This window comes from Bubalus bubalis, chromosome 3 (genome assembly GCF_019923935.1).
Source record: "Bubalus bubalis isolate 160015118507 breed Murrah chromosome 3, NDDB_SH_1, whole genome shotgun sequence".
Taxonomy (NCBI): Eukaryota; Metazoa; Chordata; class Mammalia; order Artiodactyla; family Bovidae; genus Bubalus; species Bubalus bubalis.
The window spans coordinates 91,456,137-91,480,809 of NC_059159.1; the positions used below are offsets into that span (position 1 = coordinate 91,456,137).

The window sequence follows — 24,673 nt, forward strand, 5'->3', positions numbered from 1 at the left end:
CTGCAAGGCCTAACATAATTGTTGCCCTTGGTAGCTCCAGTTTTTCGCTCTTTCAATCCCCATGCTGTGTGCCACAATGGAAATGATCCTTCTGAAGCATAACACTGACGATGTTACTTACCCTCTTCATTAATTCTTTTAATGGCTCCTCAATCCTTACTGGATAAAACCCAAACTTTTCCTCCATCAATCAAGGGCTCTTATTCTTGTCACTACCTGCCTTTCCAACTTTGCCTTCTACTTCACAATAAATCTTCCTTCTCATTCACATTAGCAACAGAAAACGCAAATAAATGGAGTAAGAGGTAGACATGGACTTATATTAAAAGTTTGTAAATGTATAGGCTAATATAAAAGGTTTAAACCCTGATCGCATTATTTATTAAACATGTGCCAAGCACTATGCTAAGGGGTTTCACATGTATTCTCATTTTTTCAAAAAAGCATCCATCTTTATCCTTTGTTCTTTATAATAAATACATGGTCACTTAAATCAGGGCAATTTTAAAAGTAAAAGTTTCAGGGACTTCCCTGGCAGTCCAGAGTTAAACCTCTGAGCTTCCAACGTAAGGGGCGCTGGTTTGATGCCTGGTTGGGGAACTAAGATCCAACATGCTGGGGCATGGCCAAAAATAAGTTTTTAAAAAAATCTCCCCAAAGTCCTACCTTCCCACTCTAGATTTAAAAACTGTTAGCAATGTATTATATTTCTGTAAAGAAATATAACATTTTGATGCATAAATGTGTGTGTGTGTGTGCTCAGTCACACAGTCGTGTCTGACTTTTTGCAACCCCATGGGCTATAGCCTACCAGGCTCCTCTGTCCATGGAATTTTCCAGGCAAGAATACTGGAGTGGGTTGCCATTTCTTCCTCCAGGGGATCATCCCAAACCAGGGATCAAACCCGATTTCTTGCATCTCCTGCATTAACAGGCGGATTCTTTATCACTAGTACCACCTGGGAAGCCCTTTGATGCATAAACAAATACACTTAAAAGAAGGCACATGTATTTGTTTATTCATTTATTTTTATATTCACACAATGTGCACACACACACACTAGTAGCAGACACTATTAGCTGCTTTTCCATATCCTACCCCATTCTTGCTAAAAACCTCAATCTGTTTGCAACTCTAAGAGATGAATGCTCTGATCACAGTATCCTGTTTCCTCCCTCCAGCTTCTGGTTCTCCAAAGCTCACTGGTAGCCAGGGTTGGCTGTGTGAACAGTTTTGTATGATGAAATGTAAATGCACACCTACTGAGGTGAGAATATAAAGAGCCTTGATACTCCATGACACTACTTCAGTGCTGACCTCTTCCTGGACTTTCTTCTGACCTAAACGATTAATGGTCTGAGAATTCAAGTCTGTGCTAGTCATGTTTTCTGAAGCCAGTGGTGTGCTGATTTCCTTGATGGATGTGCTCTAAATACTGCCACTGTGTCTAATTTCAAGCAACCAACACGCAGTATCTGACTACAGAGTTCAGAAGAAATATATACATTCGGCTCTCAAATGTCCTGTGGGAAGCAGCTCTAGCACATCACTACTATTGATGGGTCAATAGATGGTTTTTTTTTTACTTAACAATATAGCTTTGACACAGGCATGCATGCTAAGGACTCTTTGGGATCCCATGGACTGTAGCCCACCAGGCTCCTCCATCCATGGGATTTCTCCAGGCAAGAATACTAGAGTAAGTTGCTGTGCTCTCCTCCAGGGGATCTTCCTGACCCAGTGAGCTTTGATAAATTTCTATGTTAATATAAAAAATATACCTTTTTAATGGCTGTATTATAATCCATTTTATGAAGGGCCATAATTTATTTGTCCTATCACTTAGGTTGTTTCTGCTTTGTTTCTTTATTTAAAAAATAAAACACTGTCTCCATACGTATACTTTGCCTATTTGTCTTTTTAAAGCCATAGTATAAACTAGAATAGCAATTGATGGATGAAAAGATATGCATTGAAAACCGAAACCAACCTGTCCCTATGTTAAATAATAGTTGAACTAGACATACTTTTCCTGTACTTTTGTTAGAAAATTCTGAGACCAAACAAAAATAACGTGGTTCCTTGCTCTAGCTAATAATTTTTCCTGGAAGATAAAACTGTAAACTTCCTAAACCGATTGCTTACAAAGGCTAACAGTTTATTTACCAAGAATTGCTTCAAAACCATTGCTTTGCTGTGCCCACCAATCTAAGACTTTGTATCATAAACTCTGCCCAATCCCAAACATTTCCCTGACTTGCTTCTCTCCCAAAAAATATTCAACCCAAGCCCTAAAACCCTAAAAATAACTAGCCCTAATTTTTCGAGTCACTACTAAGGCTCACTCAAGGTAGTGTTCTACTTCAGTCAAGGTAGATTTACTACTAAACACATTTTTTATGATGAGCTTTTAAGGAGTCAACATTTGATAGCTGTACTTTAATTTTTTATGCATAGTAACAGATTACTTTTCAGGAAGACTATCAATTTAGAGAAATATCAACAGTGTGTGAGAGTATCTACTTCTTTTTGTCCTTGCCAGCAGTAGATATTTTTGCAGTATTGAAACTTTTCCAATCTGATAAGCAAAAAGTGATATGCGATTGTTCTAATGTCCTTTGAATTCACTTTCATCTGATTATTGATGAAGTTTATGAACATCCAGAAATTCTACTTTTATCTTATGTAACTAGATGCATTAACTCACTAATATACCACTCCTGTCATCCCTCAGCCTATAAAAAAAATAGTAAAAATAATTAGGCTTATTTGACAATCTCTAAATTTTGATCAACTTAAAACTGTCATGAGAAGTCTTAAATTTAGGATAAAAATAAAGTATAAAAAATGTTCAGCATCTGAGAACTTTTTATTGCACCAGTTAGCAATTTGATATTACTGCTGTGCTCCAAATCTCTACTTTTTTGCCCTGATTCATGATGTTAGTGCTGGCCCCCACCATCATTTCTCTGTCACAAGCAAATGAAATGTCATGGTGGTTCAATGGAGTGACATTGCATGGCCACAACTGCAGAAAGACATTTTTCCTTTAGGCTGTAGATCTCCATTATCATTTTCCAGCACAGGAACCCAACAGAGGAGCTCCATCTTTATTCTCAGGCTATGCTTTCTCTTCTTGAGGCTTCTTTAGATCAGGTCCAACCAATTTACATCCTTCGGCAAGAGCTGGCCACTTCTACAGATTGACCCAGGCTGCCCATACTCTCCAGCACTGGTGGACCACTTCTACAGACCCCTCTACTGAGTTTCTTCACCCCTGGCAGCCTGACTGGCTGTGTATGCGGTAGCTGTTGTTCAGTTACTCAGTCGTGTCTTACTCTTTGCAACCCCATGAACTGCAGAATGACAGGCTTCCCTGTCCTTCACCGTCTTCCTGAGCTTACTCAAACTCATGTCCATTAAGTCGATGATGCTGTCCAACCATCTCATCCTCTGTCGTCCCCTTCTCCTGCCTTCAGTCTTTCCCAGCATCAGGGTATTTTCCAGTGAGTTGGTTCTTTGCATCAGGTGGCCAAAGTATCAGCCTCAGCATCAGTCTCTCCCGTGAATATTCAGGATTGATTTCCTTTGCTGGCGAAGTAATGTCTCTGCTTTTTAATACACTGTCTAAGTTTGTCATAGCTTTCCTTCCAAGGAGCAAGAATCTGAAGAGATCTGAATCTCAATCTTGGGGAAGTAATTGGTGGGAGAAGGCTCTTCTTCTAGTCTCCAGTTCTAGCGTTGCTCATTCCTCCTCAGCCTAGAGGTTGTCGCTCAGTTGCTAAGTTATGTCTTCTTTGCAACCGCATGGCCTGCAGCACGCCAGGCTTCCCTGTCCTTCACAATCTCTGGGAGTTGGCTCAAACTGAGTTCTCTGAGTCTTTTCAGTGAGTTATCAAACTTGACAGTGATCATGGAAACCCCTGAATTTGCAGGCAACTGGTCAGAAGTGAGGGTCACCCTGGGGACCACCACACTTAGAGACTGGTATCTGAAGTGAGGCCAGTTATGGAGGACTGTGTTCTCAGAATTTTCAGCTTGACAAACTTGTTAAAGGAGGAAATTTTTGTAGGAGCTAGCCTTTGTAACCAATAGAAATAGAGCTTGGAAAGGATTTTAAAACAGATGGAATATGTTCAAAGACTCTGTTGTGAGAAAGGAACACTACTGCACTTAACCCCAAGCTCTTTCACTTTAGAACTAACCAGTGATCTCTTTATTACAAATATATTTTCCTGACACCAACACTTATATAATGTTGAAAGCATTACCATACCATTTGGCAACTCCATAGAGATATTATCACACAAAAAAAATAACATTGATCGTTCCCTTTAAACTAGTACTAAATTTGTGGCACAGTAACTGACTGCTACCAGCAGGCTGAACAGAGCTAAGTTATCTTGGTTAATTGATACTTGATTTCAAGATAGATTTCAATGTCACCCAAGTTTCATTTTAGCCCACAAAAGTATCTTCACAGAAAAAAAATCTTCAAACAATTTAATTTAACTAAGGAAAACTTGGATTTGATTTGCATTTAAAAGCTGAAGATTTGAGGAACTGTATTCTTCTATACTCAAGACTTTTCATTTTATGCTTTCTAAGAGGCTTTAGGAGTAATCCTACATGCTTATGGTTCAGAAAATATTTAAACTAGATAAGATGTCTAAGACTGTGGAAATCGTCACCTAAAAAATTTCATGAGACAGACAAACAATGGTTCAAAACAGAGTCATCAGATGTTGTACTGGCTTCCTGAAGGAAAGCGTGTGCTGCCGAAGGGAAATAATGATGTACTTAGATTTCTGCAGGTTTCTCTGGGATCTTTACTATCACTAAAAAGATCTGGAAAAATAAGTATCATGAGACTAAATAATCTGGCTAATATCCAAATCTCTGGTTCTGTGAGCTCTTCATAGTTGAAATGAATCTACTCTATTAGTTTCATCTGGACACTTTACTCAAAGTAGGTTAGCATTTGTTTGGGTCACCCTGCTCAAATTAGAACTCCAGAATCTTAAGGCAGTTGAGCAGTCACTATGCCTACTGATGATCTTCTACCAAAAACCAAACAAAAACAAAACAAGAAAAGCTGACACTTGCAGTAGTTGGAACAACTACTACCAAAAATTATACTCAACCATAGCATATCCATGGAGAAGGCAATGGCACCCCACTCCAGTACTCTTGCCTGGAAAATCCCATGGACGGAGGAGCCTGGTGGGCTGCAGTCCATGGGGTCGCTAGGAGTCGGACACGACTGAGCGACTTCACTTTCACTTTTCACTTTCATGCATTGGAGAAGGAAATGGCAACCCACTCCAGTGTTCTTGCCTGGAGAATCCCAGGGACGGTGGAGCCTGGTGGGCTGCCATCTATGGGGTCGCACAGAGTCGGACACGACTGAAGTGACTTAGCAGCAGCAGCAGCAGCAGCAGCAGCAGCATAGCATATCCAACATGGTGTGGATCTGAGTTGATTACATCCCAAATGATAATGCTCCTCCAGATTAGCCTAGAGAATGATAGAAGAGGAGACTGGGAATTTGAACCAACACAATTCTCCAGTCCCTGTGTTAAACAGTGACAAAATAAAAACATTAGCTTCTCGTTGGGGAATATAATGTGAACTAACTAAACAACTTATTTATCAAAACTGCTAGCTCATCAAGATTCACTTCAAAATTCTTCCTTCATTGAGTCCACTAATCCAAAGTTATTAAATCATAAACTCTGCTCAATCTCAACTAGTTCCCCACCTTGCAAGACCTGCCTTAAAACCACTCAGCCCAGGTCCTAAATCTCTATTAATGCCTCTCCCTAATTTCCCCATTTTGAGGCACGCCTTAGACCCTGTCACAGTGATGTTTTCCCTTAAACAAAAGTAAATTAAAATAAATGTAGCTTTTCTGATCAATCCCTGGAGAAGGGGAAGGCTACCCACTCCAGTATTCTGGCCTGGAAAATTCCATGGACTATATAGTCCATGGGGTTGCAAAGAGTTGGACACAACTGAGCGACTTTCACTTTCTGATCAATGGGTTTTCTGTGTGCACGTGTGTTTTCTGTTAGAAGGGATCAACAGTTGACACAAGCAATAAACAAATAAATAGCCTGCCAGATGAGGATTAGTGCTACGAAAAAAATAGACAAAGAAGTAGGGAAGAAAATGCATGTGGGTGGTGGCGGGTAGGTCGGGTGTTCCAATTTTAGATCAGGTAATCAGGGAAGGCCCCCCTAAGTGGATAACATTTGAGCAAAGACCTGTAGGTGGTGAAGGAGCAAGCATGCAGCTATTTAGAGAAAGAGCATTTCTGAAAGAGGGACTAGCAACTGCAAAGGATTTGAGATAGGAACTTGCCTGACATGTTGGAGAAGTAACAAGGAGGCCAGTTTGACTAGAGAAGAGAGCAAATGGCAGAAATTGGATATAAGGAATAAAAGCTAAAGGGAGGGAAACTTCCCTGGCAGTCCAGTGGTGAAAAGCTAAGATCCCACATGCCTCATGGCCAAAAAATCGAAACATAAAACAGAAACAATATCGTAATAAATTCAATAAAGACTTAAAAAATGGCCCACATTCATAAAACAAAAAAGCCAGTGGGAGGTAAATGATCTGTATAGGGCATTTTCTCTAAATGACATGGGCAACCATTCAAGTGAACTTTACAATCAGTTTATCAAGGAATTAGAGTAAATTTTTAGATCACTTGGGGGATAATTGACATTTTTATGGTATTAAATCTGCCCAGCCAGGAATATATTTCTCCATTCTAGATTTTCTTTTATTTCCTTCAGTAAAACTTATATAGTTTTTGCCCCATAATTTTATAAATTTTTATTAAATTTATTACTAGGTTTAAAAAGTTTGTTTTTCTTTGGATTAGTTTTGGCTTTGGGGATTTTCCTTCCAGTACATTCTCTAACCGGACTACATCTCAGTTACAACTGTTACTCTAAACTCAACCACTATTTTGACCTCTATCATGACAGGTTAGTTTGTTTTGCCTATTTTCACCTTTATATAATTATTAGGATTTTTTTTTAATTATTAATTTTGAATGTATTCCTCCTATAGTCAGTTACGAAAGTTCAGAATTAACTCGAATAGCCATTTTCTTGGGATATTTTGGTAATAATTATCTCTAAATAATGATAATTTGTTCTCTTTGGTCTTGGTGAGTGAGTTGAGTGAAAGTTGCTCAGTTGTGTCCAACTCTGTGACTCCATGCACTGTAGCCTGCCAGGCTCCTCTGTCCATGGAATTCTCTAGGCTAGAATACTGGAGTGGGTAGCTTTTCCCTTCTCCAGGGGATCTTCCCAACCCAGGAATCAAACCCAGGTCTCCTATATTTAGGCAGATTCTTTACCATCTGAGCCACCAGGGAAGCCCTTGGTCTTGGTAGTTATGGATTACTTCTGTTCCCTAGCTTACTGCATTGGATAGAATTCTCAGAACAATTTGAATAAAAGAGGTGGTAGCAGTCAGGTATGGATGTGAGAGTTGGACTGTGAAGAAAGCTGAGCGCCGAATAATTGATGCTTTTGAACTGTGGTGTTGGAGAAGACTCTTGAGAGTCCCTTAGACAGCAAGGAGATCCAACCAGTCCATCCTAAAGGAGATCAGTCCTGGGCGTTCTTTAGAAGGACTGATGCTAAAGCTGAAACTCCAATACTTTGGCCACCTCATGTGAAGAGTTGACTCATTTTTGGAAAAGACTCTGATGCTGGGAGGGAGTGGGGAAAGGAGTAAAAGAGGATGACAGAGGATGAAATGGCTGGATGGCATCACCGACTCGATGGACATGAGTTTGAATGAACTCCGGGTGTTGGTGATGGACAGGGAGGCCTGGCGTGCTGAGATTCATGGGGTCGCAAAGAGTCGGACACGACTAAGTGACTGAACTGAACTGAGGGCTTCCCTGGTGGTCCAGTGGTTGGGAGTTTGCCTTGCAATGCGGTGTGTCGCCAGTTTACTCCCTGGTCTGGGAAAATCCCATATGCTGCGGGGCAACTAAGCCTGCACACAGTAGCTGGGGAGTACCGCCTGCTGCAGCTAGAGAAAAGCCCATGCAGCAGTGAAGACTCAGCACAGCCAAAAGTAAATAAATAAATAAAATTTTTTTTAAAAGATAAAAAGCTTTTATTCATGGCACTAATGTGAACTAATTCTTACATTTAATCTCTTTAATCTTGACTTATTAGAAATTATTTTTATATTAAGAAAGTATCTTTTTCTAACTTCCTATTTTTTTTAACCAAAATTCTATTTTTGCATCTTTAGTGAGCACTGTAAGTGGTATGCTGAACAAGAAAACCAGCAGAATGTAATTAAAATGTACCTATGTGTTATTTCCCATGGTACCTTTAACTTATATTCAAGGGGCAAGGTTCATTGCTTCCCCCTGGATGAAACTCAGTTTTGACTATTCTGACTCGTCTTTGGTGACTGGAAATCCAGACATCATTGTAGAAGGCAAAATCTGTAAGTTTTTAAAATGCTTTTATATATTTTAGTGTCAGCATTATACTGGATTTGTATAATCAGGGATCTTTTCATACTCATCTTTAAATACTAAAAGAATAACCTTTCTTTGAAAGGTTGATAAAACTCAACTTTAATCTTGCTGCTTGGTGGTCTTTTAGGAAGGAAGTATCTGATTTGAAAAAACCACAAGGGCTCCTAAAAATAACTGTGGAAAAACTACAGGGATTATGTTGGAATTTGAATAATTACATGAAAGGGTAAGAAGAAGAGAAATCAACTCGCTACTGTTAATGGGGTTCTTTTTCTTTAATCATAGAGAAAATATTTGCATTTGGAATTACATAAGGCAGAGATCTTTGTTACAGTCAACAGAATATTACACTAGGTATTTCAAGCAGAAAAGTATTTGTTATATTTAATGCAAGAGTTTACTGAATAATTGGAAGAGTTGGAGGAAAAGGCTTTAGGTTGAGTGTAAATTGTTAACATTATTGGCCTGTAATGAACCATGCCTCTTGGTTGTGGAAGTCCTGTCCCTTGAATCTGGAATAGCCTTGTATCTTATTGTGACTTTTTTTAACCAAAAAAATGCATCATTAGGTGACACTGCCAGTTCTGGGCCTAAGTATTTGGAAGGTGTGGCAGATTTTTGGAAGATCTTATGCTCGGGTAAAGAGTGTGTAAGAGATGCAGCCACTCTAAGGGAGAAACCAGATGCAGAAACTACATGGAGAGGTGAGGGCACAAGACTAGAGAGTGAAGACCTGAGGAGCTCAACCAAGCGCAAGAAGAAAGGTCCCCTGTTTTCCATGACCTACGTTGAGCCCTTCCAGCCAGCCTCTAGCAATCTGAAGTAACCTAGCTGAGGCATCAGATGTGTAAGTTTCACTTATATCTTGGATGGCTCAGCCCCCTGCAGGTACCACATGGAATAGATATGAACTCTGTGCTTCCAAGGTGGCTCAGTTCAATTCAGTTCAGTTGCTTAGTCGTGTCTGACTCTTTGCAACCCCATGGACTACAGCATGCCAGGCTTCCCTGCCATCACCAACTCCCAGAGCTTGCTCAAACTCCTGTCCATTGAGTCGGTGATGCCATCCAACCATCTCATCCTCTATCATCCCCTTCTCCTCCTACCTTCAGTCTTTCCCAGCATCAGGGTCTTTTCCAATGAGTCGGTTCTTCACATCGGGTGACCTAAGTATTGGAGTTTCAGCTTCAGTATCAGTCCTTCCAATGAATATTCAGTACTGATTTCCAGTGGTGAAGAATCTACCTGCCAAGGGGGAGATGCAGGTTTAATCCCTGGGTCGGAAAGATCACTTGGAAAAGGAAATGGCAACCCACTGCAGTATTCTTGCCTGGAAAATCTCATGGACAGAGGAGCCTGACAGGCTACAGAGAGCTGCAAAGAGTTGGACACGACTTAGCAAGTCAGCAGCAGCAGCAGCAGCTCTACACATCTCTTCATGACTTCTGGTGGCAAATTGTTAACCATGGTCAACATCCTTCTGCTCACACTCTCTTTCTATTAGGGCCATAGAATATACCAGAATATAGAATATACTTTCTTTCTAATTTCCTTTCTACTTCAACAACCCCACTCTCATACTAGTAAGTTCGGACAAGAGGTGTTCATTTTAGGATGAAGAAAGAGATCTGTGGATGCAGAGCAGTGATAGTTGCACAGCAACGTAACTTTAATGTTATTGAACTGTATACTTTAAAATGGTTAAAATGGTCAGCTTTATGTTATATTTTACCAGAATAAAAAAGAAGAAGTGTTATCTTAAATACAGCTCCTTTAGCTTTTGTTAAGTAATATGAAAACAGGAAAAAAAAATTCCTTGAAAAATGTATGGTGCTATGTGCTCCATCGTGTCCGACTCTTCGTGACGCTAAGGACTGTCGCCCGCCAGGCTCCTCTGTCCATGGGATTCTCCAGGTAAGAATACTGGAGTGGGTTGCCATTTCCTTCTCCCAGGGATCTTCCTGGCCCAGGGATGGAACCCACATCTCCTCTACTGGCAGGCGAATTCTTTACCACTGAGCCACCAGGGAAGCCCCAGGAGGCAAGACACAGAGCCAGTGAAAAGATATTGATTTGAACTTGAGAAACTTTACCAGTGTAAGCAGAAGTGAAGTGACCACACTGAATGAGAAGCTGAGTTTCGCATCTTTCACAACCAATTCTACATCTTAGTTTTCTCTTTACCTGAAATGTCAGTGAAGAAAACACATGACAGCTTCTTAACATCACTCCTGCACAACTTTTTTGACCATTCCTCAGCCTTGCCATTGTTTGGGCAACTGTACCACAGGTATGTGGTATATACCTATCCACACTTGACCTTTATGATGAGCATGGTCATATTTCCTTTCTCAATTCATATATACTAAGGTGAAATTATAACTGCGGTCTAAGTAGTTTATGGTATTTAGTATCTACACAAAGAGGAAATGTATAACTGCAATTTTATAGGGACTTCCTTGGTGGTCAAGTGCTTAGGACTCCATGCTCCCAACTCAGGGGCCATAGGTTCAAGCCCTAGTCAGGGAACTAGGATTCCACATGCTTCGCAGACGTGACCAAATAAATAAATAAATATTTTTTTAAAAGATGAAATTTTATATACCTGCATAGTCCTCAAAAGTTGTTATGGCATTCATCAGGGATCATGTTGCATAAGGATAAAATGCTCTAAAACCACTATCAATGTTTTGCTTAATCATGATGTTAAATTATAGATGTTATGATGAGAAAAGTAGGCTCAAGTAAATGCATGCAAAACTAAGTAATTCTTAATCCCAGAAGTCCTTGTCATTGAAACATTGCAAAAAGGAAAATAATTTCTGAATAGAGTTAGTAGAAATAAAATTACAGTCTGGTTTTCTAAGTTCTAAATTTATATTTTCACAACCACCTCTTATTTTTATGTAGTTTAAAATTATTAATTTATCTTCCTTTACAAATGTTTATATAGCTTTCCCCAACACTATTTGATATTGCTTAAATCCTGTCTACAAAAACAACTACTTTTACTGTTCCTAGCTGTATACAGAAGATCCCCAACTTACAATGGTTCCACTTACAATTTTTGACTTTATGATGGTGTGAAAGTGATCCATATTCAATAGAAATGGTACTTCAAATTTTGAATTTTGACTTTTTTTTCCTGGGTTAGTAATACGTGTTCTCGTGATCCTGAGTAGCAGTATTGAGCTTCTGATCACCAGGGTAAACAACCAATACTCTTAGAAGCATTCTGTGGCCACACAACCTGTCTGTTTTACACTTTCATTAGAGTAGTCAATGGATCACATGAGATATTCAAAGCTTTATTATAAAATAGGCTATGTGTTAGATGGCTTTACACAACTGTAAGTGATGTAAGTGTTCTGAGACTGGTTAAGGCAGGCTAGGCTAAGCTATGATATTCAACAGGTTACATGTATTACATGCATTTCTGACAAGGTATTTTCAGCTTACAATGGATCTGTCGGGGTGTTGCCCCCGACAGAAGGTCTCAAAATACAGGATAAGCATACAAGTATCAGTTCTATATACTGACAGTGAACACTGAAATTAAAACTACAAGTCTAACTATGTTTGGAGACTTCATCTCTCTCTCTCAACATTTTTAAGACAAACAGACAGAAAATAATGAAGTACATACAAGAACTCAACAATGCCTTCATCCAATAGGGTATGCTGCTGCTGCTGCTAAGTCACTTCAGTCGTGTCCGACTCTGTGCGACCCCATAGACGGCAGCCCACCAGGCTCCGCCATCCCTGGGATTCTCCAGGCAAGCACACTGGAGTGGGTTGCCATTTCCTTCTCCAATGCATGAAAGTGAAAAGTGAAAGTGAAGTCGCTCAGTCGTGTCCAACTCTTAGCGACCCCATGGACTGCAGCCTACCAGGCTCCTCCGTCCATGGGATTTTCCAGGCAAGAGTACTGGAGTGGGGTGCCATTGCCTTCTCCGCCAATAGGGTATAAGGCTAATAAAACTAAATGAGTGTATGCTCAGTTATGTTCAACTCTTTGTGACCCCATGAACTGTAGCCCACCAGGCTCCTCTGTCTGCGGGATTTGCCAAGCAAGATTATTGGAGTGGGTTGCCATTCCCTCCTCCAGGGAATCTTCCCGACCCAAGAAATTGAACCTGTGTCTCCTGCAGCTCCTGCAGTGGTAGGTGGATTCTTTATCATTTGAGCCACCTGGGAAGCTCCACATATAATTGACACTTCTTGAATATTTACCTAACAAAAGCAGAATATACAGTCTTTTCAAGTACCCTTGGAACATCTATATTAGACTGTATCCTGGACCATAATACAATCCTCAAACAATGTAAAAGAACTGAGACTTCCCTGGTGGTCCAGTGGTTAAGATTCCATGCTTCCACTGTAGAGGGCACAGGTTCCATTCTTGGTCAGAGAAATAAGATTCTGCATGCAGTGCTGCCAAAAAATAAAGAAATAAATAAATAGTAAAAGGACTGAAATCATACATAAAGTATATTCTTTGTTCCTATTTACAGATAACATAATTGTCTATGTAGAAAATCCCATGAAATGTCACAAAATTTTTTTCTAAACTAATAAACGAGCTCAAGAAGGTTTCAAAATTCAGGGTAAGCATACAAGTATCAATTCTATATACTGGCAGTGAACACTGAAATTAAAACTACAATAGTTCCAAAAAATTACCTACTTAATTGTAAATCTAACAAACCATATATGGGGTTTGTGGGCTGAAAGCTACAAATGATAATGAAAACAATTAAAGATGATCTAAATTAGTGGAGAGACATACTGTGTTCATGAGTTAGAACACTCAACCTAGTGAAGATATCAAATCACCCCAAATTGATGTGTAAGTTTAATTCTTACCAAAATACAAATTTCAAAATTGATATAGACAAGCTTTAGGGCTTCCCTGATAGCTCAGTTGATAAAGAATCAACCTGCAATGCAGGAGACCTGGGTTCGATCCCTGGGTTGGGGAGATCCCCCAGAGAAGGGAAAGGCTACCCACTCCAGTTATTCTGGCCTGGAGAATTCGCTGGACTGTATAGTCCATGGGGTCCCAAAGAGTCAGACATGACTGAGCGACTTTCACTTTCAGACAAGCTTATTCTACAAATTTTATGGAAAAGCAAGAAATTATAATTGCCAGAAAAGAACTTAAGAAATAAGAATAAAGTAGAAGGAATCATTCTACCTGATTTTATGATTAATTTCAAAGCTTCAGTCATTAAGACTGTGTTAGTACTTCATTAATCAAGATGGTGGCTCAGACAGAAACACACGATGATCAGTTAAAGGAGATAGAGAAATAATCCCACAGAGGCAGAACAATGCGATTATCAACAGAGTATAAAAGCAGTTAAATGACAAAAGGTTTATTTTTTCAGCAAAGGTGCTGGAATATTTGGACATCCATAGGGAAAAAAATAAGTAAACAAACCTCCATCTAAACTTCAAACCTTAGCCAAAAATTAACTCAAATGGATCATAAATTTAAATATAAGATGTTAAGTTATAAAATTTTCCGAAGAAAACATAGAAAAATCTTTGGGACCTGGGGCATGATAACAAAAGCATCATCCTTGAAAGAAAAAAAATGATAAATTGGACTTCATCAAAATTAACAACTTTTAGCTGGTGAAAGATTTGGTAAAGATGAAAAGACAAGCTACTAACTGAAAGAAAATATTTACAGATCACATCTGACAAAGGATTCTTATCTGGAATATATAAAGAATGCCAAAATTCAACAGTGAAAAAACAATCCAATTTGAAAATGGGCAAAGGACATGAAGAGGCATTTCACCAAAGAGATTACACAGATGGTAAACAGGCATATGGAAAGATGCTTACTATCACTAATTATCAGAGAAGTAAAATTAAGGCCACGCTGTTAGAACAGTGAAAACAAAAAAACACAATTCCAAATGGTAGTGAAGGTGTCTAAAAGCTACATCTCTGATAGATTAATTGTTGGTGGGAATATAAAGTAATATAGCCATCCTGGAAAACAGTTTCGTAATAAACTGAATATGCAACTACCTACAACCCAGTAATTGCACTCCTGGGCATGGATCTCAGAGGAATGAAAAGTTATACCTGCACAAAAACTACACACAAATGTTCACAGCAGTTTTATTTGTAATGGCAACTATCTGGACAACCAAAATATCTTTCAATAGGTGAATGGCTAAAAAGAAACTGTACCAAAAAAAAAAAAAAAAAACCCTGTACATTTATACCACAGAATCTACTCAGATATAAGAAGCAGCAGCTGGGTTTCCCTGGTGGTCCAGCGTTTGAGAATCCACCTGCCAATGTTGGGGACATAGGTTCAATCCATATGTCAAAATTCCACATGCCACAGAGTAACGAAGCCCGCGCATCACAACTACTGAGTCTGTGCTCTAAAGCCCATGAGCCCCAACTACTGAGCCCATGCACCGCAATGAATGAAGCTTGAGTGCCTACAGCCTGTGCTCTGTAACAAGCATCGCCACCATAATGAGAAGCCCAAGCACCAAAACAAAGAGTAGTCCTCACTTGCCGCAACTAGAGAAAGCCCACAGGCAGCAGCAAGACCAAATACAGCTGCTGCTGCTGCTGCGAAGTCACTTCAGTCGTGTCCAACTCTGTGCGACCCCATAGATGGCAGCCCACCAGGCTCTCCCGTCCCTGGGATTCTCCAGGCAAGAACACTGGAATGGGTTGCCATTTCCTTTTCCAATGCATGAAAGTGAAAAGTGAAAGGGAAGTCGCTCAGTCATGTTGGACTCTTCACAACCCCATGGACTACAGCCCACCAGGCTCCTCCATTCATGGGATTTTCCAGGCAAGAGTGCTGGAGTGGGGTGCCATTGCCTTCTCTGCAAATACAGCTAAAAATAAATAAATAAATTTTTTTACAAAGCAATGACCATTGGTATATGGAAAAACTTAGATGGATTTCAACAGCAGGAAGATGAGTGGGAAAAGCTCATTTGAAAGGTCACATAGTGTATGATTCCACATATACAATGGAAAGAAATGACAAAATGCTTTCTTCCCAGTTGTTCTCATGATCACCTAGATTCATTAATGCCTCTCTTACCCCTGTGTCTGAGAATGACACTTCTCATTGATAAATCTAGCTACTGCCTCACCAACTAGTACAACTGTAACCATTTTAATGGAAATCATTTTAAGTAAAAGTTGATATGTATCCCCAGAATTAAGCAATGATAATTCCTTCCTTCACATCTTTTACATATAATGTGCACAAGTCCCCATACTAACACACACAGTATTAGTAACACAAACTTATTGCTATGAACAGCAATTGATGGTCCAGCGCTGCAGTCCATGGGGTTGCAAACAGCTGGACACGACTCAGCAACTGAACATAACTGAACTAGTACATCCTGGTTTTTCCCTCTTAAGGACCAAAGTTCCAAATACTTTTGATTTCCAGAGGAAGCTAGACCTAGACCAGGTTTATTACATCTCTGACAACTCTTTAAAAAAAAAAATTATTTCTTTGACTGTGCTGAGTCTTAGCTGCAGCATGTGGGATCCAGTTCCCTGACCAGAGATCGAACCCAGGCCCCCTGCATTGGAAGCATGGAGTCTTAGCCACTGGACCACCAGGGAAGTCCCTGAACTATCTGATTAATGTTCTTTATCTTCCCCATATTCTTGCTTACTTCCTCACTACGAGGCTTAAAATATCACATAAGAAAAGAGTTCAGTACCAATTGCTGTTCACACCAATAAGTTTGTATTACTAATACCGTGTGTTAGTGTGGGGACTTGTGCACATTATACATAAAAGAAGTGAAGGAAGGGATTATCATTGCTTAATTCTGGGGATACATATCAACTCTTACTTAGAAATGATTTCCATTAAAGTGGTTACAATGAATGTACTTGTAGTCTATGAATAATGTCAGTGCTTTTAAAGGGTTAACCTTTAAGCACATGAAATATTCACAAAGTCAAAACAAATATAAGTACCCTAGAGTGTCTTATCTGCTTTCTCAGCTTAAAGGATAAGAGAGACTCTGTCCGAGTTTTTCACCTACCCCCTTCTTCTCATTTATTCAACAAATATTTATTGAGACAAATTTTATTGAGTGCCTGTGAATGCCAGGCACTGATCACCAAGATAGTGCCTTCCTCCAAGTATAGAAGAGTCAGAAATACTGTAATGAAGAAATTATGTCACAGTAAGATGAGGTCAGACTGTCTTTCATGGGGAAATTTGGGGTTTGAGTCCATTACGGTTGCTGCAGAAGGAGTTAAATAGAATGGGCTGGTGGTAGGGACAAGCTGCGAATGGGGTGGGGCAGACAGAGACTGAGGAAATTTGAAGCTGGAAATACTTTCAAGTCCGAAGACAGAAGGTGGAAGAGTGCTGGCCTGGTTTTTCTTCCAGCATCTTTTTCTAATTACACAGTGCTGCTGGCCCCCTGCTCCACCTAGAGGAGGTGTGGGATCACACAAAGGCAGGGACCTGAGAACTGAAGGGCTGAACTGTTGCCTTGGCCATTTGAGTAGATGTTTGATTTTGGGTAAGTTGCAGAACTTCTGTGTGCCTCTTTGCTCATCTGTAAAATGGGGATAGTAACACCTGGATTAAATGAAAGACTGTAAGTCAAGTTTCTCCCTCAGTTCATTCAGATCTTCTTTCCCCCTCTCCTTGGCTTTAGTTGGTTTGAATATTGTATTTTCTTCTTGCAACTTCCCATTGCTCCTCTAATCTCTATCTTGCTCTACTTTTTCTGGCATCCACACTAAGAAGGCTGACTATGGGGGAGGGGTGCATCAAGCATGGCTGGAGAGGAGCATAAGCTTACAGTAGTTTAGAAAATCTCTCCAAGTGGCTCTCATGAGCCCAACACTCCCGCCTCCCTCTCCCGCTGCTCCCTTCCCCTCCCCCTCCTCTCAGGAATTGCGGCTCCCAGGGATCCTGGGCTTTTGTTCTCTAGAGGCTTAAACTACCACCTGTTTCGCCCTGACTTATTGTTTAAAGGGAATTATTCCCTGTCTACAGACTATCAAAAATCAAAATTGCCAGAACTTAGAGACAGCAAGAGCTAAGTTTGTACTTTTTCCTCTCTTTTCAATACTAACACTAAAACATCAATGCTTTCCTATTTTCCCTCGATTTTCCATTTCTTTTCTGAGGATCTCCGGGCTCTCAATAACCACTCCCTCTACTTATTGATACTATCATAAAGCGTTAATATAAATTCTCTTTTAATATTAATTGTAATTTATCTATTAATATATACCTGTCTTCCCTACTTGGTATTAAGTACCTATGGTCTGTAGTGTCTTCTACAGCAGTAGTTTCTCAAACTTGAATATGCCTAAGAATCTTGTTATAGGGATCTTGTTAAAACACAGATTCTGATTTAGCAGGACTGGGGAGGGGCTGAGTTTCTTCTAACAACTTCCAGGTGAAACCCCTGGACCACACTTGGAGTTGCAAAGCCTCATTGGATTTAGAACAAAGAGGGTGCACATGAGATGGTTGCTGGAGGATGCCTTGGTTTCTCCTACTCAGTGCTTGGAATTTTTCTTCAATACATCTTTCTCCACTTTTTCCTGTGCACTATTTATGACTAACTGACAATTATTTCTTTGTGTACTTAGCTGTGCCCTTCCTTCCCTTTTTCATAGTCAACAGTCTGGTCCAGAAACCAGTCACTTAGGGAGTACAACAGAAATCTTCAGCCTTTTTCTACTGTCATCTACTTTGTAGCAAGCAAGGTTAACTTTTTAAGGAATCATCTTTACCTTTGTTGCTGAGTAAACTATAGTAGCTACTTGGTATCATATCAAACTCAAATTTAGAATGAGAAGCTTCAAAACATGCCTCCAACCCTTCCCTCTCCTTTGCCACTCAAGTTTCTCTTTTGCAGCACATGGAGCCCTCTGCGTGTTGCTGAGATATGAGTCAGTCTCCTGCAAGACATTTTGCATTTGGAATGTCTTCTTTCATTCTTTTTAAAGGCCAATGCATATGCCTTAAAAATTCTCCATTTTTACCAACTTAATATGAAGCATTATTTGCTTTATTCCCAATTGTGAGTTCTTTGTTTAGAGAAGTATGAGCTATGTACTCTTATTTACATATTTTAATATCTTTATGCTTTTTTCATATTTTCATTTAGTTGTAAATGAGAACTGTCCGTACTTCTCTTTCATTGTCCTATCCTTAGCATCTAAGAGTGCTTGAGACTCAGTAGGCACTTTGGGTAGGGGGACGCTCAATGAAGGATGAAACAAAATTTAAGATCAGTTTGTAACAGTTTTCAAAATGCTTTCATTGCTACATTTATTGGGAACCTGGGTGAATGTTAATGGTTAAATAAGACAATTCTGGTGTAGTTCTGATAGAGTTAAAATATCAAAGTATCAACTTACATCAGAAGGCTGCACTTAATTACAACCAACTTATTAAAAATGTATTGGCTAAAGGATAAAAAAAAATTTAGAAATCCTTTGAAGAATATTTTGAGAGAGAAACATTTGAGGTTTAGTACCACCTACCAGCTACCCTTTTACTAGGAAAATAAAATTTAGATGCAGCCAAAATTTGGTAATGCCCAAACCCACATCCTATCTAAATGGCTTATGCTTTCCTGTCATTGTTTTCTAGCCTGCAGGTTTTGCATTCGTTAGGATTTCATATTTCTCAATAGTTCTTGGTGCTTTAAATTTAAAAGAAACGGGGCTTTCTCATATTACAATTTCAAGGAAAGACTACAGGGCCCCTTCAGCGAGGTTTAAGAGGCCTGCAAGCTGCACACCGTGCAACCGCCTCATGCTCCGATTTCATCTATGGGTTTTTGTACAGTTCTTTTTTGGATGGTGCAAACAGCGCAAGTGCAGCATTAAAAACCTCTCCACCCTGGGAAACGACGCAAGAACACGCAGCTTTCGGCTGCCAGGTTCTCTCTAACACACAGCCAAGGGCTGGAGGCCCGGACACCCGCCCCCAAAGCCCGTCCACAACAATCGTTTCCTCCCTCCCCGCCTTTTACATACAGTACACATACAAATACACACACGCAGAGCAGCCAGCAGGGGCGGACCGGGCCCGACCACTCCGCAAACCGCAGGGGGGAGCCACAGCGGGCCGAACTGTTTGCACCCACTTCTTTGTTCTTCGCACCCGTCTCTCTCTCCATCAGGCTGCAAACGTTAGGAAAAAGCGAACTTGGGGATCTAGGGTCTCCTGAAGCTCCGTGTCGAGGCCACACATCTTTGGCGGGTGCTGCGTTATCTCCCCCTCCGTCGGCGAGCAATTGGTACCGCCCCAGTGCTAGCGGGCGCCGAGCGGGAGCCGCGCGGGAGCAGCGCAGCAGCGGCGGCGGCAGAGGCGGCGGCGGTTGTTATTCGGAGCCGTTGAGACGGCTCTGCGGCAGCTGGTGGCGCAGGTGGCTTGCGTGGACGCGGACGGAGGCGGCCGGCCCGCCACCGCAGCCTCAGCGCCCGCGGCCCCGGCAGGTGAGCGGGCGGCGGGGACTCGCCCCGCCCCCCCTCGGTGGCCTCACTCCTGGCTCTAGCTGGGAAGTGGCCGCGGCCCGCCGGGGAGTCGAGGTTCGGCCCGGGGCTGCGACCGTCGGGAAGAAGGCTGTGGGAGAGGCCGTGTGTGGATGGAAGGGCAACGTTCCCCTGCCTTTTGCCATCTTTTTTCTCCCCCCTCCTCCTCTCGCCGACCTCCCACCCTCTTGGGGCTTCAGCTTCGGGGGAAAAAAAGACTGAGGAACGATGGGGCGGGAGAAAAGGGAATAGGGGACTGAGAAGCATCTCTGCCTCAGGTGGTGGCGTCTTTTCGGTCGTCGAGCGGTGGACCTCGCGAAGCCTGGTGGGGTAGCTCTTGGGCTGCGGAGGCCGCGCACTCACGGGCAAGGAGCGGGAGGCGGCTCTCCCCCTCACTCTCCCACCCCCCACCCCTACCCCTCCTCTGGCCTCCCCTCCCCCGTCGCTCCCTGTACGGCCCCTCCCTCCGGGTTTCTGAGCTTTAACCGCCCTCGGTGCTCTCCCTCGCAGGCGCGTCGGGGCACCCCGAGGCATCCTCCCCCTCCCGCCATCGCGGGAGCCGCGGCTCCCGACCGCCCTCCCGCATCCCCTCGCAGTCCGCACCGCCGCACCTCCTCCCTGGGCTTCGGACCCTCGGCCTCGCCCCTGAAACATGACTCGCGACTTCAAACCTGGGGACCTCATCTTCGCCAAGATGAAAGGTTATCCTCATTGGCCAGCTCGAGTAAGTGATTTTTAGCCTTCGCGTTTAGCGGTGCTACCTTCCTCAGAGGCCTACTTCCTACCCTTTTCTCTTTTTTTTCCTCCCCCTCGTATCCTTTCTCTCCCTCGCTTTCCTTTCGTCTCATTTGTAACCTGATCTTTTTAGTTTTTTGCCCACTAATCTTCTGTGTAATTTAAAAATCCAGGTGTTTTGGCATACTTAGGTGTTTTCCTATGGTTGTTGACAGACTTTGGCAGGTTTTCTTAATAGGAAATATTTAAAGATGATGCCATTAATGTTCCATTGTAGGTGAAAACAAATACGGATTTTGTGTTTAAAAACTGGCTTCCCTGGTGGCTCAGACGGTAAAGAATCGGCGACATTTTCTTAATTTTGAGTAAAATCCAAAATAGCAACGGAATCTATGCAAACTTGGGTGTCAAAAGGTTGTATGGAATTAAATTGAATTCATAGATATTCTTTCCTGTTTTATAGTTAATGAGGCCTTCTGGATCGACTGGTTCAATGAAAGCTAGGACTGGGTATTCTGGAAAATTTTACAATAAGGAAGCATCAGAGAAAGTCTAGAAAATTCATTTTTAAGTTTTTATTGGTGAAGTTTGCCTTATGACCTTGAAGAAGTTGTTCCACCTCTGATTGTTTCCCATAGGTGAAAGGAAGAGTAAACCCACATTCCTTGGTTCGCATGTAGTACAGAGAGGTGATTGAGAACTCAGGATTTTTTGTGACATTTAGGAATTGAGACTGTCTTTCAAAACACCATTTTCAGAAAAAGATCTTTTATAGTTCTAATATAGTGATAGAACCTGAAAAAGGTTGAACTCAGTAAGCTCAAGAGCCTTTTTAAATATACACATGATATTCTAAAGCTGTAATTTCCACTAATTTACTCTTCTTTGAGGAGTGTGTTTCTTAAAGATAATTAAATCCTATGGTTTCAATTATGTCAGCTGGGAGGAAAAATAAGCCATTGGTTACAAAGAATCATGGAGTTGTTGAGTGCTATACAAGTGTAAAATGTTCACCATTTCTTAATTTTTCCCATCCAGCGGTAAGTCAGGTTTATAGATTTCCTTCCAACCTGGAAAGAATTTTTTCCCCTTAGTCTATTAAGTCTACCTTTTCACTTGGAGTCTTAGTGGAAAAATCCTTAATCATAATTTTTGTCTGTATATTTGACACTTTGTTTCCTTTGTGATCACTTTATTTTCACTCTATGTGGATTCTTTTAACTCTATGTGGATTCTTTGACTTCCAAATAGATTGTAAAGTTCTCAGAGCAATAGATGTAAACTGAATTTCCTTATCATCCCCCCCATCCTTAGTACGTAAGTCATGCACTAAAAAACTATTTCATGTTTAAGTGGAGGATAGGCAAACTGAGAAGGTTTAAGGCCCCTCTAAGAGAACATTTTTTGTGGTTTGAGCCTGATTATTTTGAGGTGTTAGAAAATCTGAGGTTATGGGATACATCTTCATTCAAATTTCTATGTAGCAGTATAGTTTAAAACCAAATGGAAATGCTTTAAAAATTACTCTTCTAAATCATCTTTTCCGCATGGTTCAGTCTGTTAGGTGACTAACAGTGCTAATAAAAGCAAAATAAAGTAGCATCAGGAGGGCCAGAGTGTTTTATTTAATAAATGCTGCATTTACCAATTTGTATTGAAATGGAAAATTTTAGTGTCTTTTACCCTTTTTTTCTTAGAAACAGTTGCATTTAGATTTGATATTGTCTGTGTCTAAGAATTGTATTCGTTTTTCTATCTTTTCTCCAATTTTATGAATTCTAAGTCTTTGCTTTAGAGAGTTTAGAGTATATATTTAAGGTCGCAGCTGGGAAAGTGACAACCAGTGTTCCAGTTTTGATTTTAACATTTTATGTTTATCCCAAGCTTCATTACTTTTTAAGTCTTGTGCTTTCTTGTAATCCTGTACCAGTAATAATCATTTCTAAAGTCAATTTTTGAAAAATTGCCTTGCATTTATTAAACTCTGTAAGTGCTAGACATTTGCATTGATTTTTAAAGCTGTTTGCTGGGAGAAAGCATATGATCTGAGATGACAGGAGTATCCCTTATCTTAAGGCCCCTAAGGATTTTTCACAATTTGTGACAAAGCTGAAAAGACAGTACAGTCTTTATATTTATAGGTGAGGAAATTAAGTTCCTAAGGGTGTTGGGTGCTAATGATTCTTATTGATGGCTGAAACCTTCAGACTGCCAACCAGTGAAATCACCCTCATGGTCTTTCCTTAAACCATTTCTTTATGATCATACATAAGGAGCATAGTAGGTCTTCTGTTGGTTGTACCCTGGTTCAACAGATTTTTTTAAATTAAAATGTCTTTGAAATTTTGAAAGGAATGAATTAGAAATTTATTTCTATTTATTTCTAATTTTATTTCTATTTCTAGAACTGTATTATGAAATTTAAGTAAATAATGAAGTAGAAATGTTAAATTCTGGCTAAATACTACTGTCTGATGGCCTTAACTCTGATAAAAGAGTAACAACTATTATAGATGTGTTCGACATAGCAGTACCTGATACCGTCTTCCTTACTTAATTAGAAGTATTAAAATATTAAAAGAGAAATGAAAAAGGAATAGGTAACCTCATGTTACTCAGCCATGTAGGTCTAAGATGTTTTCATAAGTATATGTTTCAGACTTGGAAAAGTACTGCTTTAACCTTTTTAATGTCTGGTTTTACATTACTCCAGTATTTGGATAGCCTCTCTGCATAAATAGCATTTAAAATTTTTGAACAGATGCAGAGTTCCTTATCTGGAGTACTTAGGGCCAGATTTATGTGAACATTCAGAATTTGGGGGTTTTAGAATGGTAGTGGTGGTCCATATACGATACATCTTTTTGTGATAAGGTCTAGGATGGCAAATGATAATCTAACACGATATTTCTGCAGAGAAGCATCAGTAGAATTGCTAGATGGATAAAAGAAATGATGGAATAGCTTCAGTTTCTATGCAGGTTTTGCTGTCACATGAGTTTTGAGAAATATATTGGTTTTCAGAGCTTCTTGAGTTTCAGAACTAGAGATAAGGGATTGTGGACCTGTAGAACCGGTCTGTTTCATAGCAGATGCCCTTTTGGATGTCTTGATTTCAGTTTACTCTGGTCTGTTTAAGTGTGTATGATTTAAAAGATGTTAATTTTTCTGATCTTTTTTTTTTTTTTTTTTTTAGGTAGATGAAGTTCCTGATGGAGCTGTAAAACCACCCACAAACAAACTACCGATTTTCTTTTTTGGAACTCATGAGACGTAAGTCCTTTTAGCTCTAAAGGCAAATCAGAGTTAATTTAGCAGGTTCATTGGGTATATAACGAAAAGCAAGTAGGGGTTAATTAAGAGAAAATAATAAAGTAACAGAAAACATTAAAATCATCTTTGAACTTGGAAAAAAAGTCTTCACGTGTCCCTTTTAAATTTATTTTTATGTTAAATTACACACTGCAGGTTTAACTTTTACTGGTGCGGATGTCCTTAATCATAAAAGATGTAGATTTATCTTCTCAGCAGTCAGAAAATAACCAATGGATGAGAAAGTGTGTAAGGAAAGTTTTAACAAGATGTTCAGTATTCCTATTTAGTGTAATTAGTGCTTTTTGTAGTGATGACCTGACACCCTATTTTAGGCCTTGTGATTTTAGCCACACTAATGGTATATTGTGGGAAAGGTGAAAAGAAATCTGAATAGTTCCTTCTCTGTGTATTTGTATGATTCTGGGAGCCACTGTTACTGCTCTGCTGCCCCTGGTGGATTTCTGGGCAGAAACTGATTTGGAGAAGCAAATTAATTTCTCAGAAATTGTAGCTGAATACTGAACCGTTACTTCTAGGTGCGGAGGATTACTCCAGGGGGTATCTCT

General features: G+C 40.3%; 1 protein-coding gene and 1 long non-coding RNA gene across 5 annotated transcripts in view; both read left to right on the forward strand.

The window, feature by feature from the left end:
- The first annotated feature begins 17,083 nt into the window (after window positions 1-17,083).
- Window positions 17,084-19,883, forward strand: LOC123332805. Its single transcript, XR_006549856.2, has 2 exons — window positions 17,084-18,338; window positions 19,706-19,883. It is a non-coding gene; the product is annotated as an uncharacterized LOC123332805 (long non-coding RNA).
- A 684-nt stretch (window positions 19,884-20,567) lies between these two features.
- PSIP1 (PC4 and SFRS1 interacting protein 1) overlaps window positions 20,568-24,673 on the forward strand; it is a 40,116-nt gene continuing 36,010 nt past the window's right edge. For all 4 annotated transcript variants that reach the window (XM_006046690.4, XM_025281497.3, XM_006046691.4 and 1 more), the window contains exons 1-2: window positions 20,568-20,781; window positions 23,989-24,065. In XM_006046690.4, coding sequence (XP_006046752.1) covers window positions 20,710-20,781; window positions 23,989-24,065 — 149 coding nt within the window. In that variant the 5' untranslated portion in view covers window positions 20,568-20,709. The remainder of the gene's footprint in view (window positions 20,782-23,988; window positions 24,066-24,673) is intronic.